The sequence below is a fragment of the Camelus ferus genome, chromosome 11 (assembly GCF_009834535.1).
Source record: "Camelus ferus isolate YT-003-E chromosome 11, BCGSAC_Cfer_1.0, whole genome shotgun sequence".
Taxonomy (NCBI): domain Eukaryota; kingdom Metazoa; phylum Chordata; class Mammalia; order Artiodactyla; family Camelidae; genus Camelus; species Camelus ferus.
In genome coordinates, this window is record NC_045706.1 from 48,425,348 (window position 1) to 48,441,450 (window position 16,103).

The 16,103-nt window shown below is 34.9% G+C and overlaps 1 protein-coding gene across 6 annotated transcripts in view; it reads right to left on the minus strand.

Annotated features, from left to right (window-relative positions):
* CTNNA3 (catenin alpha 3) overlaps window positions 1–16,103 on the minus strand; it is a 1,348,033-nt gene that overhangs the window by 1,227,509 nt on the left and 104,421 nt on the right. For all 6 annotated transcript variants that reach the window (XM_032491498.1, XM_032491494.1, XM_032491493.1 and 3 more), the window contains one exon: window positions 6,583–6,749. In XM_032491498.1, coding sequence (XP_032347389.1) covers window positions 6,583–6,749 — 167 coding nt within the window. The remainder of the gene's footprint in view (window positions 1–6,582; window positions 6,750–16,103) is intronic.

A 16,103-nucleotide genomic window follows, 5' to 3' on the forward strand; every position in this document is an offset into this window, starting at 1 on the left:
TGCCTACTTTATAAGGTTGTGAAATCAGTTGAGGAAAAATGAAAGACATTTACTCAACAAATATTTAACATGGGCCTGGCAACATGTTGTCACATGAGAAATGGAGGAAAACAAAAAACAAATAGCTCTTGCCCTAATAAAGTATATAACCTAACTTTATAGATTACTGCTTTATAAATTTTAAAGTTCTATAAAATTGTAAGAGACCACTGTCATTAAACTCATGACCATTCAGTAGTGAATGAGGACTGAAAAAAAAGGAGTCATACTGTAATAATTTACTGAGCATCTCTGAGCAACACATTTCTTGAGAGAAATAGAAAAGTACATTTATTTAGTTTTTCCTTCAATATCGCTACAAGACTTTATTTATTTTATTCCATTTTGTTATGGCAGAACATTTAATATGAAATATATGCTTATAAAATTTTTAAATATACAATACATCCTTGTTGACTATAGGTACAGTGTTCTACATGAGATTTCTATTCATCTCACTTAACAGAATCTTTTTGCCCACTAATTTCCCATTCCCTTTCCCCGTTAGAACCTGGAAACCACCATTCCACTCTTGGATTCTATGATTTTGACCATTTTAGATATCTCATATAAGTGCAATCACACAGTATTTATCTTTGTGACTGGCTTGGTTTATTTAGTATAATGTCCACATCCATGTTGTTGCATATAATAGAATTTCCTTTCTTTTTAAGACTGAATAGTATTTTATTGTGCATATATACCACATTTCCTTTATCTTTTATTTGTCGATAAACATTTAGGTTGTTTCTACATCTTGACTATAGTGAATGGTACTGCAATGAATATGGGAGTGCTAATGTTTCTTTGAGATATTGATCTCAATTCTTTTGAATAAATACTTAGAAGATGGATTGCTAGATCATATGGTAGTTGTATTTTTTATTTTTTTAGGAACCTCCACACTGTTCTCCACAATGGCTATACCATTGTGCATTTCCACTGACACTGTACAAGGGTTCCAATTTCTCCACATCCTTGCTAACATTTGTTGTCTTTTTAGTTTTTTCACAACAGCCATCCTGACAAGTGTGAGATGACATTTCATTTTGGTTTCGATTTGCATCTCCCCGATGATCACTGATGTTGAGCATTTTTCATATACCTGTTGGCTATTTATATATCTTCTTTGGAGAAATATAAGTATCTGTTCAAGTCCTTAGACCATTTTTTGATTGAGTTGTTAGTTTTTTCTGTTGAGTTGCAAGAGGTCCTTATATATTTTGGATACTGATCCCTCATCAGACATATGATTTGCAAATATTCTCTCCCATTCCATAGGTTGCCTTTTCACTGTGTTGACTTTGCAGTGCAGAAGCTTTTTAGTTTGATGTAGTTCCACTTGTTTATTTTTGGTTTTGTTGTCTGTGCTTCCAGGGTCATATCCATGAAATCATTGCCAACACCAGTGTCATGAAGCTTTTCCTTTATGTTTTCTTCTGGAAATTGTACATTTTCAAGTATTTAATCAATTTTTAGTTGATTTTAGTGTATGGTATAAAATAAAAGTCTAATTCCATTCATTTACATCTGAATATTCAATTTCCCAACACCATGTGTTGAAGAAATTATCACTTCTCTATTGTGTATTCTTAGCACCCTTGTTGAAGATCAGTTGACTGGATTTGTATGGATTTATGTCTGGGCTCTCCATTCTGTTCCACTGCTCTGTATGTCTGTCTTTATGCCAGAACCATATTGTTTTGATTACTGCAGCTTTGCAATATTTTTGAAATCAAGAAGTGTGATACCTCTAGCTTTTTCCTTCTTTCTCAGAATTGATTCGGCTATTTTTTATTTTTATGTGGTTCCATATGGATTATAGAATTGTTTTTCAATTTCTGTTTTTAAATGCGATTGGGATTTTGATATGAATTCCTTTGAATCCATAGATCACTTTGAGTAGTATGGACATTTTAACAATACTCATTCTATCAAACCATGAACTCAGAATGCCTCTCCATTTGTGTCTTAATATCTTTCATCAGTGTTTTACAGTTTTCAGTATTACAAGTCTTTGGCCTCATTAGTTAAGTTTATTCCTAGGTATTTTATTTTTGTTGGTGCTATTGTAAATGGGATTGTTTTCCTAATACACTTTTTGGATAGTTCACTGTAAGTGTATAGAAATGCAACTGATTTTTGTGTACTGATTTTACATCCTACAACTTTGGACACACACTCTTCTTTCAAAAGCAGTGGGCTACCTTTTTATTTCTTGTTCTAGTTTGAATATAATGGGCAAAGACCTGCCTCTCCTCCTCTCCTCTAGTCTTATCTTACTAGTTTTATGAAAGAGTCTGCTCATTTTGGACTTTTCCCCTAGAACACTCACAAAAATCCCTGCTACATTTTTTGTATTTATTCTTTATTGCACAGTATCAAAGAATTTCTCTGCTATTACAGTGTTTTCTTTAGTGGCCTTACTCTTTTCTTTCTTATTATAATTTTTTTTCAAATACAAAAAAAAATGTAGCAGGGATTTTTTGTTTAGTTTTGTCTATTATATTCAAACGAAGGACAAGAAACAAAAAGGTAGCCCACTGCTTTTGAAAGAAGAGTGTGTGTCCAAAAGAAGAATTCCATATATTTAAAGATGATACCCTCCCTAAAAAAATTCTATCAAAGATTACTTTATAATAGGATGTGTGTGTGGATGTAAGAGAGACAGCTGACTACAGAATTCTTCTTAGAAAAGGAATTGTTTATATTGAGGAAAATACCTTAAGGTGTAATTTAAGATGGATAGTGATATCTGAGGACACAAATTGCCAGAGGCCAAGTCAATAGTGGAGAGATAGGATATCTTACTGTGACAAATGAAAGAAATGTAGGGGTGTGAGGAAAAACAAAGGAGAGTAGATAGGAAGAAAGGAGATGGAAGAACAATGAGATGAAGTTGTTAAGGATTTTGAAGACTTCTAATATACAAATTATAGCCACTTAGAATAAATTACTATTACACTATAGAGCCTCCTCCCTTCCTTCTTCCTAAGTTTCTAGTAGGTTTGCCATATACATAAACATGCCTTCTGTGGGAGTAATAGTGGGGGGGGGGGGAGGTTAAAGGGGAAAAAGATCAACTTCCAATTATGAATTCACATATTATAGAATAGAGTTAGAAAAACCATCCATAAACTAAAGTAGTTCTGTGGAAGCAAAAGCTTGGAGCTAGAGGTGACCCTGAGAATATGAGCCCAAGAAAATTTGCAGAAATCTTGGGGAGAACATTATACTTGACAGGACATGGAATGAGGGTTCAAGCCTAGTATCTAGATCTTAAGGGCAAGGAAATCCCAGCAGACAAGTGCTTTACAATCATAAGTGGAATATGAGTAACTAGAAAATGAAGCTTAAAAAAAGAGAGACAGAAAAGGAATAAAAGCAAGCAAGCAATGGTAACTTAGAGCTCTTATGGGGTTATTATAAGTAAGTCATGACAAACTAACCTCATTTCCTCTATAACTGAGGTTACTAGACTGGTAAATCTGTGATGCCACAGATAATACATCTTGATTTCAGGAAGGCCTTTAAAGAAAATGCTTAAGAATAAAATAAAGAAATACCATTTATACAGTAGCCCAATGAGGTTAGTTTGAAGCTCATTTCAACAACTTTATTCAAAATGTGTTAATATTTGATTGATGTTATCTGAAAGACAGCTATTTCACTGTTTTCCATATCATTAAATAATTTTTCACGAATAACTTGTAAAAGAAGTTCAGTTATCTCAGATTTGGGATGTTCTGTCCACTGCCGTTATCTCCTACCATTAAAGAGGCTATTGATGGTTAAAAAAAAAAAGGTTCCAGGATTAATATATTATAGAAGATTTCTAGGGTCAAGAAATTTGGGAAACTCTGGGTTAAGCAAAGTTAAACAAGTTTCTTTGCTTCAATATTTCTCACCAACATTAAAGTGCTAATCAGCATCAAAAACATTCAAAGGGAATTTCTGTGTTCAGCACTGACAATAAAAAAAAAACTTTTTTTCATGTTGCATATTTATAAGACAGGTTCTGCAGAATACTTTCAGGGGAAATGTTGGGCTAAATAATTCTAATCTTAATCTAAAAAAATTCAATTTGCCTTCATTCTATATGAAACCTTGAAAGAACTGAGTTGATAGTACAATTCAAATATAAATTTTTCATAAGGATGAAATAATTTTTAAAAAATCACAATTTACCACAAAGGTCTTCCTTTTTCAGAGATGAAGTATCATTATTGTATTATAAATACTTAAGTGATTTAAATGATCTAGCCCAAGTTCAGTCTCTGACAAGGCACTAACCATATGGAGAAGGGTGGTTAAAGTTAAGAACAACTCCTCCCCCTGAAATACCTAAATTCCTTTAACAACATGTTATAGGCCCATGAATTTGTCTAAACATTTCTGAAAGCTATTTATAGTAAAAGCTGTTCTAACTCTTGGAGTACTAAGCTCCAAAAGTTGGGTTTTTTTCCTATTGCCTTGAGCAAGCTTCTTAAATCCAATATGATCCAGTTTTTTATTCATCTATAAAATAGGAATCATAATCATAGGGCTGTTGTGAAGACTGAATTAAAGGAAATAATCCAGCACCATTGCCTGGCACATTATAAAAACTCAATAATGATTAAGTATAATTTTTATCGCAAAAAACAGTACTTTGTTTTTCTTTGATCTACAATTACCCCCCGCTTCGTTTGAATGGTATGATGTGTGTGAATTACCTAGCACTGTGCCTAGTAGTTTGTGACACAATTAAAATGGTAGTAAAGGTGCTTGTGGTCTTATATTATACATAGTTACCTCTTAATTGATTAAAAAGGTAGTAATTTTCACCCTACAAAAGCCTTTCATTCTGCCCTATCTCAACAAATCTGGAGTCTAAAACATAGGAAATATTGGGTCATTGGAACTAGGAATTACTTGGTACTGAATCTTTCATAACCACTTCTCGTTATAGCATTTATTAGTGTCTATATACACATATTAAAAAAATGAATCTCACAGAAACAGATTCATAGAGATAGAATACAAACTTGTGGTTGCCAGGGGGACAGGGGATGGGAAGGGACAGACTGGAATTTCAAAATGTAGAATAGATAAACAAGATTGTACTGTGTAGCACAGGGAAATATATACAGGATCTTGTGCTGGCTCACAGTGAAAGAGAATGTGACAATGAATGTATATATGTTCATGTATAACTGAAAAATTGTGCTCTACATTGGAATTTGACACAACACTGTAAAATGACTATAACTCAATAAAAAAAAAAGTTTTAAAAAAAATGAATCTCAGAAATGTTCAGGGATTTGTTTAGGGTATTCAACAAACCAGTAATCAAGTAACAAAACACACTGTTCAAATATCTCACTTACAAACCTACTAGTAGACAGTTGCTGGTGATGAGTACTAATCCCTTTCTTAAAAAGCTACCTAAACAACAACAATAACAATAAAAGATGCCAAATTGCTTTTTTGCAGTAATAAAACTATTAAAAGAAAAGAAATATGAAAGTATAAAGGAAAGGTCACTCTACTGTAGGGTTAAAGTATGCATTAGTAAGTAAGAGAAAGATGGAGAAAAAAAGTTTAGCTTAGCAATTAGAGCAAATGATTTTGACAAAAATGTCAAACAAGACCATCATCTGCTTAATAAAGTAGTGACAGTGGAGTCACCAAGCACCTTTATGAAAATACAGATGTACTTATGAACAGAAGAGAAAGGGTCCTATTTAAAGCAGGAGAAAGAGCAGAGACTCCAAAGTGTTCTTTGCAACCTTTTCATCTGGACACTAAATAAATAGTGTCCAGATGAAACTATTTTATTTAGTGTCCAGATGAAATAAATTAAGAAAAAGAAAAAAGTTTGAATAGAATTCTCCTTCCACTAAACGTCTAAGTGGTTTTCTCTAGCAAAATAAAGCAAGCAAGATATCTTGCTGTCTTTGCAGTCTCCTAGTTAAAATATACTCTTTACTCTTACTAAATACATTTATATATTTTCATAATGGATTACTACAGACAACACAGACAACTTGTATATATGCACTGTTTATCTTGGATCAAGAGGAGCTAGCAAGGTAGTATTCATTTACAAACTAGGACAAACTTCCACAGGCCTTAAACTTTTTTAAACATTTCTCTTTTTTAAAACATTTCTCTTTTTTTGAACATTTCTCTTTCCCAAGCTATTTATATTTACACATCTATTTTCTCCAAAATCTACATAACTATGTTATTATATATTTGTTCATATATTTATATAGGGCATAATAATTTAAATGGTCAAAAGCCTAGAACTTTGCCCTAGCCATTTCCTTATCAATAAGCCATCTTCTATTTTTCAGTCTCCCATTGGCTTTAAGACTAACTTCTGGCTTCGTTCTTGTGAAGTATGCATTAGTTTCACAGCTCAATTCAGTCAGCTTCTGATGGGTGACATTAAGAAATTAGAATGAGGCTAGGATGCACTCGGATTGATGCCAAGTTCAGAAAATGGAATTAGAAGTGAGAACAATGCCAAGGTAAACTAAGCCATCTTTTACTTACAGCTGACACGTGCTGCAAGAGACACATGACATCAATCATATCTGCAAGGATAAGAAGTCTGGTAACTGCAGCCAACAAGGCACGGGCAGCTTGAACCACAGCCTCCCTTTTCGGGAGATAACAGGGGTCATCTGCAAATCTCTCAGCTGATACTTTCAGAGCTTCACCTGAAACACATAACCCCAAAGAAGTTATGCTTTAAGATTCACTTATGCCTGTTTCAGCATTTATCATCCAACCTAATTCCAAGTACATTCCATGAGTAAGCATAATATTAAAATACTGTCAGTTGACACTAGAACATCGGACTCTTAATAACAATGCAGTTTTAAATTGACATTTGTTTTTGACAAATGCTCTGGAGTTTAAGAAGCATGATACCATTTTCCTGCAAGAAAATTGTGCTCTATTGACTAGCAACATCTAATAAAATTGCTGTCAACTTCTGCATTTGCTGAATCTCATTTGCTATGAAAAGTTTCATTACTAAGACTTCAACTGGAAACAATCTTGTTTACAAAAATAAGGTGAAGTTTTCATTGAGTTATTTTCCAACTCAATGGATGCTAGAAAAGAGCTAGCCTTTAAGATAATAAGATAGGAGCTCTCTGATAAAAGTTTAAGATAGGCAGATTTATCCTAAACTGTCGATATAATGAATAAACTATACCCGAAACTTAGTCATAGAAATAATATTTCATAGTATTTGTTAGAGAAATATGTTCACTATCTTTAAGGCTTTTTTCATTTAAAATTAAAATTTTATTATAAAAGTAACATGTATTCATTTATTTTTAAAAGTTCAGAAAGGTATAAAATGAAGACAAAAAGTTCCTCTTTATCCCCCTCCAGTAACATAATTATTAAAGATTTACCACATCCATTATTTTTAAAACTTTTCAATTTAAACTTATTTTTATCATAAAAGCAATATGTGGTCATTAATATAGTTCACCATACTAAAAAGTATAGAGTGAAAATTTTTAGTTTCCATACTAATCTCAAAAAACACCCATTAAGTTCTTGTATATCTATCCAGAAATTTTTCTATGAATGTATTTTTTAAGTGTGTGCATATGTATATATGTGTACACTTATAAATTCATATATATTTATTTTATGACTTATTAATATATTCATATACATTCATATATTTGAAAGATTTTAGGTCATAAGAAAACACATAGATATTACATGTTATGAATGAAACATACAGAAGATATAGATTCTTTTCAGGAATAGAAATGCTGACAAAGGGGCAAATAAATTTTAAGTTTTGATATACATTGCCAAAACAGTCTCAAAACACAGCCATCTCACCGACAACACATGAAAGGGTCTGTCTTATCTACCTTACTCCATGAACAGTTGTTTTCATTTATTCATGAACTTCAGCATAAAGAAAATGAAATAAACTATGATTATTAAAAATAACAAAGACTAGTGCTCCTTATTGTGGACAAAACCTGTAAAGGGTCTGAGGCTGTCTCAGCATGTTAATATATTACATTTAGCTCTCTTAACTACAAGAGAGCAATACCAAGTTAGGAATTCAGACTCTTAACTCAGACACTTCTGAGATCAAATTCTTATCTGCCACTTCTAGTTTTGAGACCTTGGACACTTAAATACTTTCAGTATCCTTATCCATAGGAAAGGGATAAAAACATTACTTTTCTCACATTGTTTCTGGGATGTTTAAGTGAAATATATTTTATAACACATATTTAGCACAGTATCTGAACATGAAAGGCACTCAGTATTAGCTGTTATATTCTTAGGAAATTTCTCATAGAGATGGTCAATTTTTAAGACCAGTAAATGGTGATTTTTCTGTGTTTCTCTGCAAGTCAGAATTGCTGCTAGAAGACTGTGAAAAATTAAAGTGACCTCCAAAATTAAGAGAGCAAATGAATTCCCACAAGAAGATTATCATTTTTGTCATGATTCTGAATTGTAAAGTTATGATAGCTTTTGTGGAATACTGTCTTTGACTTCATATACTAAAATTAAATATATATCAAAAAAGAACTATGTGTTCTTGACTCTCAGAATGCTGGGATGTTGAACAACTAGCTGAAGAGCCACACTCAGAAAAAGATCATTTAAACATTAAAAAACTATTACAGTCTTTGTTTCTATTAAGGTAGTATGAAGAGCCAGCCAAGTAGCATTGTTGGGAGAAAAAAACGTCACTCCTGAAATACACTGATAAAGATGCAGTAAGTAAACGTCCTAATCCTGGACTTAACACTCTCCTTCCTCTGAAATACTCCCAATCCTTTTCAGCTGGTTTCAGTTCATACTTGCAGTCTCAACATAAACACAATTTCCTCAGGAAGACAGACTCCCATTACTGAGGCAGGTCTTATAACAGAACTCTATGCTTCCTATCATAACCCCCATCAGCATTTATTGTAATAACTTATATCAAAGACTGTTTTTCCTTCTGAATCATAAGACTGTACAAGTAAGAGCTGTACTAGTCCTGGTTACCACAATATTCACTGGGTCTAGAAAAGCACTTACTATTTTGCATATATTCCAAACATTGAATATGTTTTACTGAATGAATATGTGAATGAACATTATTCAATTTTCCTTTGACAAATTTTTGTTCCTCCTTATATAACATAACTCCATCCTAGGCATCCATGATCTAGAGCAATTTCACCGACCAAGAAGTTCACAAGTGAGAGTCAACAAACACTATGATATAATCTAAGCAGGGCTCAGGTAGAGACCTGTAAGAGGCACAGAAGAAATATTCTAGGTAAGAGCAATATGTTCCAGCTACTGACAAAGATAGACAATTTATAGAATTTAGCCAATCCCTGTCAAATTGCCTTGTGTCTGAAGAAAATGGCTGTGTTTCCTAATTAAATAGAAAAACAGTGCAGCAAAATTCCTTTCTGTCTAGAATATTAGCATCCATGCTTTATAAAGTCTACATGTAGGGAGTCTATTCTTTTGAAATGTAATTCCCAATTTTCTTGTATCATTTTTACCTTAAAGTTTAATAAAAAGGAAATTTCACTTTTAAAATACATATAAATAAAAAATACATTTTTCCTTCAAGAAATCTCATTCCATACATGAAAGCAATTTACTAAATATCATGAAAATACCATAAGAATTAAATTCAGAAAGTTACTTTCTACTGAGTTCATTTTGTTCCTTTCCTATCAAATATGTTCTTTTTAATCTTCAAAAAATCCTGTTATAAGATGCCTGCTTGAATATATTACTAAGGTATAAATTTTACAAAGATTTATACAAGTACATCTTGTACATATAAAAGTATAATGTATGAAAACTTCTGCATATACAAAAGTCCAATGTACAAAGGTTCTATATGATCGTATGAATAAACTTCAAAGTAAAAAAAAAGTTCTTAGCCAAACAGACACACTACAAACTATTCTTCACTTTATAAAAGATACATGCATGGTTCTTTTAAATAGTAAGCTGCTTTGGTACATTCAGAAGTACAACTCCACTTTCTTATGGTGATTACAAACATGAAAAATCAAAGAAAACAATATATAAGCAAAACATCCAGAGAAAGAGGAACAATCAAAATGAAAATGGACAAGTACTAAAGATCAAATTTCCTTCAACTTTTATAATTAACATTATATTTATGATTCAATTAAGATTTCTAGTTATGCCTTTAGCCACTCTTCTGTGTGTGTTTTAATATACCATACACCTGTAACATGCACTAGTACATATTAATTGATTCAATATATAATAACATACTGTGGTATAATGGGGTTCCCAGCCTGAGACTGGGCACTAGGGGTTTGGTTTTATTTGTTTTTAATTGGGAAACAGCCATTTCGAATATGAAAGCTCCTAAGAGACAGGAGCTTAAATTTAACTTTGAAGCAGATTGACCTCTTTTTTTTTTGTTATGTGGAGGGGAGGGGGCAGTGTATGTGAAGGGTTGGGGAAGGGGAGTCACAACAAAGAGGGAAGAATGACTTCAACTAAGTCCCAAACTAAAAAAGCAAAGACCCTATTTTAAAATGTTTGAGCCAGTTTGACTGCAAGGAGTAAAAATGTTTTGTATGATAAAGAACACTTTATCATGGCAAAGGGAAGAGCTGAAAAGCTAGCCACTGCTGTGTGGGCTCAGACTTGGGAGCTACAAGGACATCAGCAGGACTTTCGGACTCAGAATGTAGCTACCTAAAGTTGCCATTGTAAGCTATTGCCACATTTTATTTCCTTTTCATTACCTTCAAACTCCCAATAAAGCCTTATTAAAGTTATACTTTGGTTCCAGTCAAGGCAGAGGAATAAAGACCAGATTTCTTTCTCACCTGAAACAACAAAATAATGGACCAAATGTATAAAAAAGTGGTTGTGAAGGCAGTGGGCATTGGGCAATAAAGGACGGTAATCCCTGAGAAATGGGAAACAAAATAGAATGAGCCATTTGACAGCCCTAGCTTACTGCCTTGAGAGACTTAGCAGGCCACAGATAGGGATGGGAAACTAAGACAGAGCCTGACAAACACTCTGAACTGAAGAGACAAAACTGAGAGTCCAGAGAGATTATGGCAGCTAAAGTACACAGGGCAGAGAATGAGAAAAAAGACAGCTACTCAGATCTGCAGAGGCTCCCCCTTGAATATTCCCTGGATCAACCCATACATGGGAAGAGGTTGCCCAAGGCGAGGAAAAGAACCATACAAAAGGATTTGAAGTAACAGTACTTGGCACTTACACAGAGCTGAGAACGGTGCTTGCTTCCCACTACCAGAATGGAAAATTTCATTACTCATGGGACATTGGGTAAAGTACATAGAAGGGTCTTGTCTCACTAGTGGGGAGAAATTAGCCCTGGATATTGCCCCAGTCCCCCTGACAAAGAAATTCAAAGGGAGTAGAATTCCCACCTTCGAGGCCAGCAGCTGTCATGTATCAGAGAACAGCTGTGGCCATGTAAAGTTAACAGCAGGACAGCATATTGAATTAACTTATATGGAAGGACATAGGCAACCTGCCACCAAGACCTGCAACACTGAGAACAATCAAAATGAGTTGAATATATTGATAGGGCTAATTCCATAAAATTATAAATTTTTATAAAATATAAAATTTGATGGGGCTAGTTTCTACAAAACTGATGGAAACATCTCTTAATATCATAGTTGAGATATAGTAGAAGCTCTTTTAAGAGCCCTTCTCTTAACCATCTCTCTAAACTAAGTCAACTCTTTTTATTTCCTCTCAGCAAAATATTAATGATTCCTCCTTCCCACTCAGTACCAAAGGATTATCTCAAGTATATTGGAACCTTTCTGTTCCCACTAATTAAATCTGTTAGTTTATCCCCCAACTTTTTCATGTAAGTTGTAATCATAAATATGTAATTTTATTCAGTATATAAACATCAAATAATAGTAGAAAACAGTCTGTCATTTCTTTGAAAAGTAATTTGAATGCTTAGAGATAATAAAGGTGAGTTAGTAAATTGTTGTCAAATTGAGTGTGGAAGAAAAAAAATGGTAAAAGTTGGAGTGAAGCAAGGGAGAGAATTATAAAATATCAAGGATTCTGCAGTTCAGTAGCTTCTCAAGTGTCATTAAGTTTTCTTCCATAAAGACACCAAAGTAGGAAATCTTAATCAATGTAATATGGGTGTGATTTAGGCAAAAGCGATTCTTTGAGACTCACTCAACAGACCTGTACTAAAAATAGGCCTGGGCCAAATATCAAGCTAATGTTCATGTTACATTCATTAAGATAAAGGTAAAATATTTAAGGTAGGGGTGTGAGAGTGTGTGTGTGTAGAAAAGCTAATGAACTTTTTACTTCCAATAATGAGAACAAGTATATTTGGAAGCAAAAATTGTACATTGTATCTTAAAATACTGGAAATATCTTTAAATTTCAATCCTATTTAGGTAAATTTTAATTATATTTTTAGATGTAAAAATGTATAACTCCATGCCAAAAAAACCTTTCTTAATATCTTTTTATGTGTAAAATATTTTACACAATAGATCTATAAACTATCCATCTAAATAAATTTCAATATAAAGGGAGCTTCTAAAACAGAGCAAATGATGACACTTCAGAATTTCGAAGATGATTAATTATTTTTAAAAATTGCCAAAGAACTGACAAAGTAATTTCATGTCATATTTTATATTGACAATAATTTTAAGGTAATAAAATACATAATATATTTGAGTATTGTATTTAAGATTGCAATTCCTACATTATATTCTAGTATTAGAAATATCATATACTTAAAGACATATATTTATTATAAAACAAAGTGACAACACAACAGAGCAATCCATATTGTAAAACAAACAATAAAGAGATAATAGTATAGATTTACAACTTAATTAAATGTTCAAACTTTGAGCAGAACTAGCTGCCCACAATTGCTGTCTATTGAATCTTTCTCCAAATAACCTATTGACTAATATACCACCAGTAAACATTTTCTCTATTATTCTTGATGCCAATTTAATTCTTTGAGAGGAAAAACTAAACTTACAACTATGATGCCAGACTAAAGTTAATAGCCCATTATTTTTTTTCCAATATTTCCTTTTCTGGCTAAATCTGAGCAAGCTTAGCTTCTATGATATTGTGCTGAATTAGCAAAATCTTGTCTCCTTGATTTTTTTATATCACCTGAAAGAATGTCGTTTTAGGGCTTTTGAAACTGACAGTGGCAATGCTAACTAATGCTAATCTAAGAAGTGATACTTAACCCTTACAAGAGCTCATTCACTCATGTAACAAATATTTCTTGAGCAATACAGCATGCAAAGCACTATGGAGTATATAATGATGACTAACACATGGACTCCATCAGATGTCCCCAAATAGGAAAACAAAGCATTTTAATGAGAAGATTCTTTTGTTTGGTTTTAAATGTCAACATATTCAGATATATTCCCTTAAAGTATAGTAAAACAGAATTCCATAGCACTAGAAAAGCATACATATATATCACAATAATGCTCCATATGCACAAATCCTTAAGTCTTTACTATTATTTTTTAAATCATTAAAAGTTCTAGAGTCCAGAATCCAGTTCAAGATGACAACATAGGAGGATCACCTTCCCATGAACATACCAAATATGCAGCTTCATACAGGACAACTTTCTCTGGAAAAAAATCTAAAAACTGTCTACTCATCAGGTAAATGAAGGAAGGCCCACATCAAAGTGGTAGGAGGGGCTGGCACACAATCTCATCAGGAACCCTGGTTCCCAGAGCAGCAAACCAGAGTTGGGAGGGAATTCAGCTCCCAGAGTTCTTCCCCGAGGAGGTAAGGCTTTGAATCCTACATAAGCAACCCAACTTTTAAGATTTGCACCTGAGAAATGAGCCCCCAAGATACCTAGCTCTGAAAACCAATGGGACCAGCATTCATGAGACCTACAAACCTATAACAAACTGAGAAGTGGCTCTTGCAGGGCTGATACTTGGACTTACCTGCCCAGCTCAGAGACATCCAGACTTCATGTACATGAGGCTCATTTGCTAATCCTAAAGCAACAGCCTGACAGGCAGGCATCTAATTTTCCTAATTTAGCACACATCCAGAGGTCTGCTGGCAGGCAGGAACCATCTTTGCCCTCTCTCTCTGCCTCGCTCTAGTCAGCATATGCCATCATCTCCACCCACCATGCTTTATTTTTCTTTTCTTTTTTCCCTTCAGGTGCAGTCTATATGCTCTCCCTCTGCTTTTTTCCAGCCAGCAGGCACCATAGTCACACTCTCCTGCTGTGCTCCAGAGGGCCAGTATCTCACAGAGAAGAGCTTTTATACACATCTCGTGCCCCAGGTTTTATGTCTGCTGCCCTGGTTTTTGTGGCTGTTGCCCAGGGTATGCCCTTCGATTGCCCAGCTCTGGAGGCCAAGAAGGCTCGCAATCTTGGGTCCAACAGAACTGCATCAATCAGAGAGACAGTCCTTAGCAGACTACCTCCCCCAGGGCAATACCCAGAGAGCGAGTGAAACACACGTCCGGTTTTTCTGTTGAAAGAGGCCTCTTTGCTTACCCAGGAACTTTGACCTGAGGGGTGTGCCACTGGTTTGGTACACAACTAGCGGCCCACACAGGTGCTCTCAAAGAACAGAGACCAGCAGACACAATCTTTGCGCTCTCCCTCTGCCCATCTCCAGCTCACAGGAATCTCCCAGAAAGGAACATGTACCCTTTTCTGGCACCTTGAATTGTGTGGCTGCCACCAGGGGACACCTTTATGTTGCCTGGCTTTGGTGGCCAGTGGGATTTATGCTCATGGGCCCCATAGGACTGTAACCAATGGAAAAAGATTAAATGACTACCACCCCCAAGCTATAGCAAGAGGCAACAGACACAGAAGCTCAGTCTTTCAGTGAAAGTGGCCTATTAGTTCATCATCATAGTTGTAGCCTGAGGGGCAGGCTTCTAATTAAACACACATCTAAAGGCTGACTGTAATCCCTTCCAGTGACCTCAAAGGGCAGATGCCATCTTTGCACTGTCCCTCAGCTGTGCTCCAGAGCACCAGTACTTCCCAGAGGGAACCTTTTACACACAGCTGGTGCCCTAGTTTTTGCAGGTGCTGCCCAGGGAATGCCCCTTGATCACCTGGCTCTGGGGGCCAGGGTTGGGGCTTGTGTTCTTGGGTCCCAAAAGATTATAACAATCAGAGAAAAAGTTCTTTGTAGGTTACCACCCCCAGGGCACTGCACAGACAACAGACTGAAATAGACCTCCAATCTTTTTGTGAACAAGGCCTATTTGCTTCTCCTGGAGCTTTAGCCAAAGGGGCAGGCTTTAGGTTTGGCACTTATCTAGAGGCCTACAGAGGTGCTCTCAGGGAACATAGGCTGGATGCTGTCTTTGCATTCTCTCACTGCCTACTATAGCTTGGTATCTCTGAGAAAGAAGCTCATACACTCATCTGCAACTCCAATTTTTGTGAATACCAATCAGGGGATACCTCAAGATCACCTGACACTGGTGGCCAGCAGGTCTTACACTTGTAGTCCTACAGGACTGTATGTATTTGCATACTTTAAATGCTGCTGCCTGAGGGTCTGGCTTCCAATCAGCTTGAATCTAGATGCTGATTGAGATGCTCGCCTTTGGGATACTGACAGATATTGGCATATTCTCAACTACAGAGAGCCACAAAAATAAAATCAGCTGCTTGGATAGTCACAAAGGTCTGAGACACAACCAAGAGCTAGGGCAGGGTTGAAAAAGGTTCATCTCCTACACAAGGCTACTCCTTCAAGTCTTGGAGAGTGGCTGTTTCATCTAATGCATAGAAACCAACACAAAGAGACAAGCAAAGTGAAGAAATAGAGGAATATGTTCCAAATGATAAAATAAGATAAAACCTCAGAAAAAACACCCTTAATGAAACAGAAATAAGTAATTTACCTGATAAAGAATTCAAAGTAGCAATCATATAGAAGCTCAGTTAACTTAGGACAAGAATGGTTGAAGATAGTGAGAACTTAAACAAAGAGATAGAAAATATT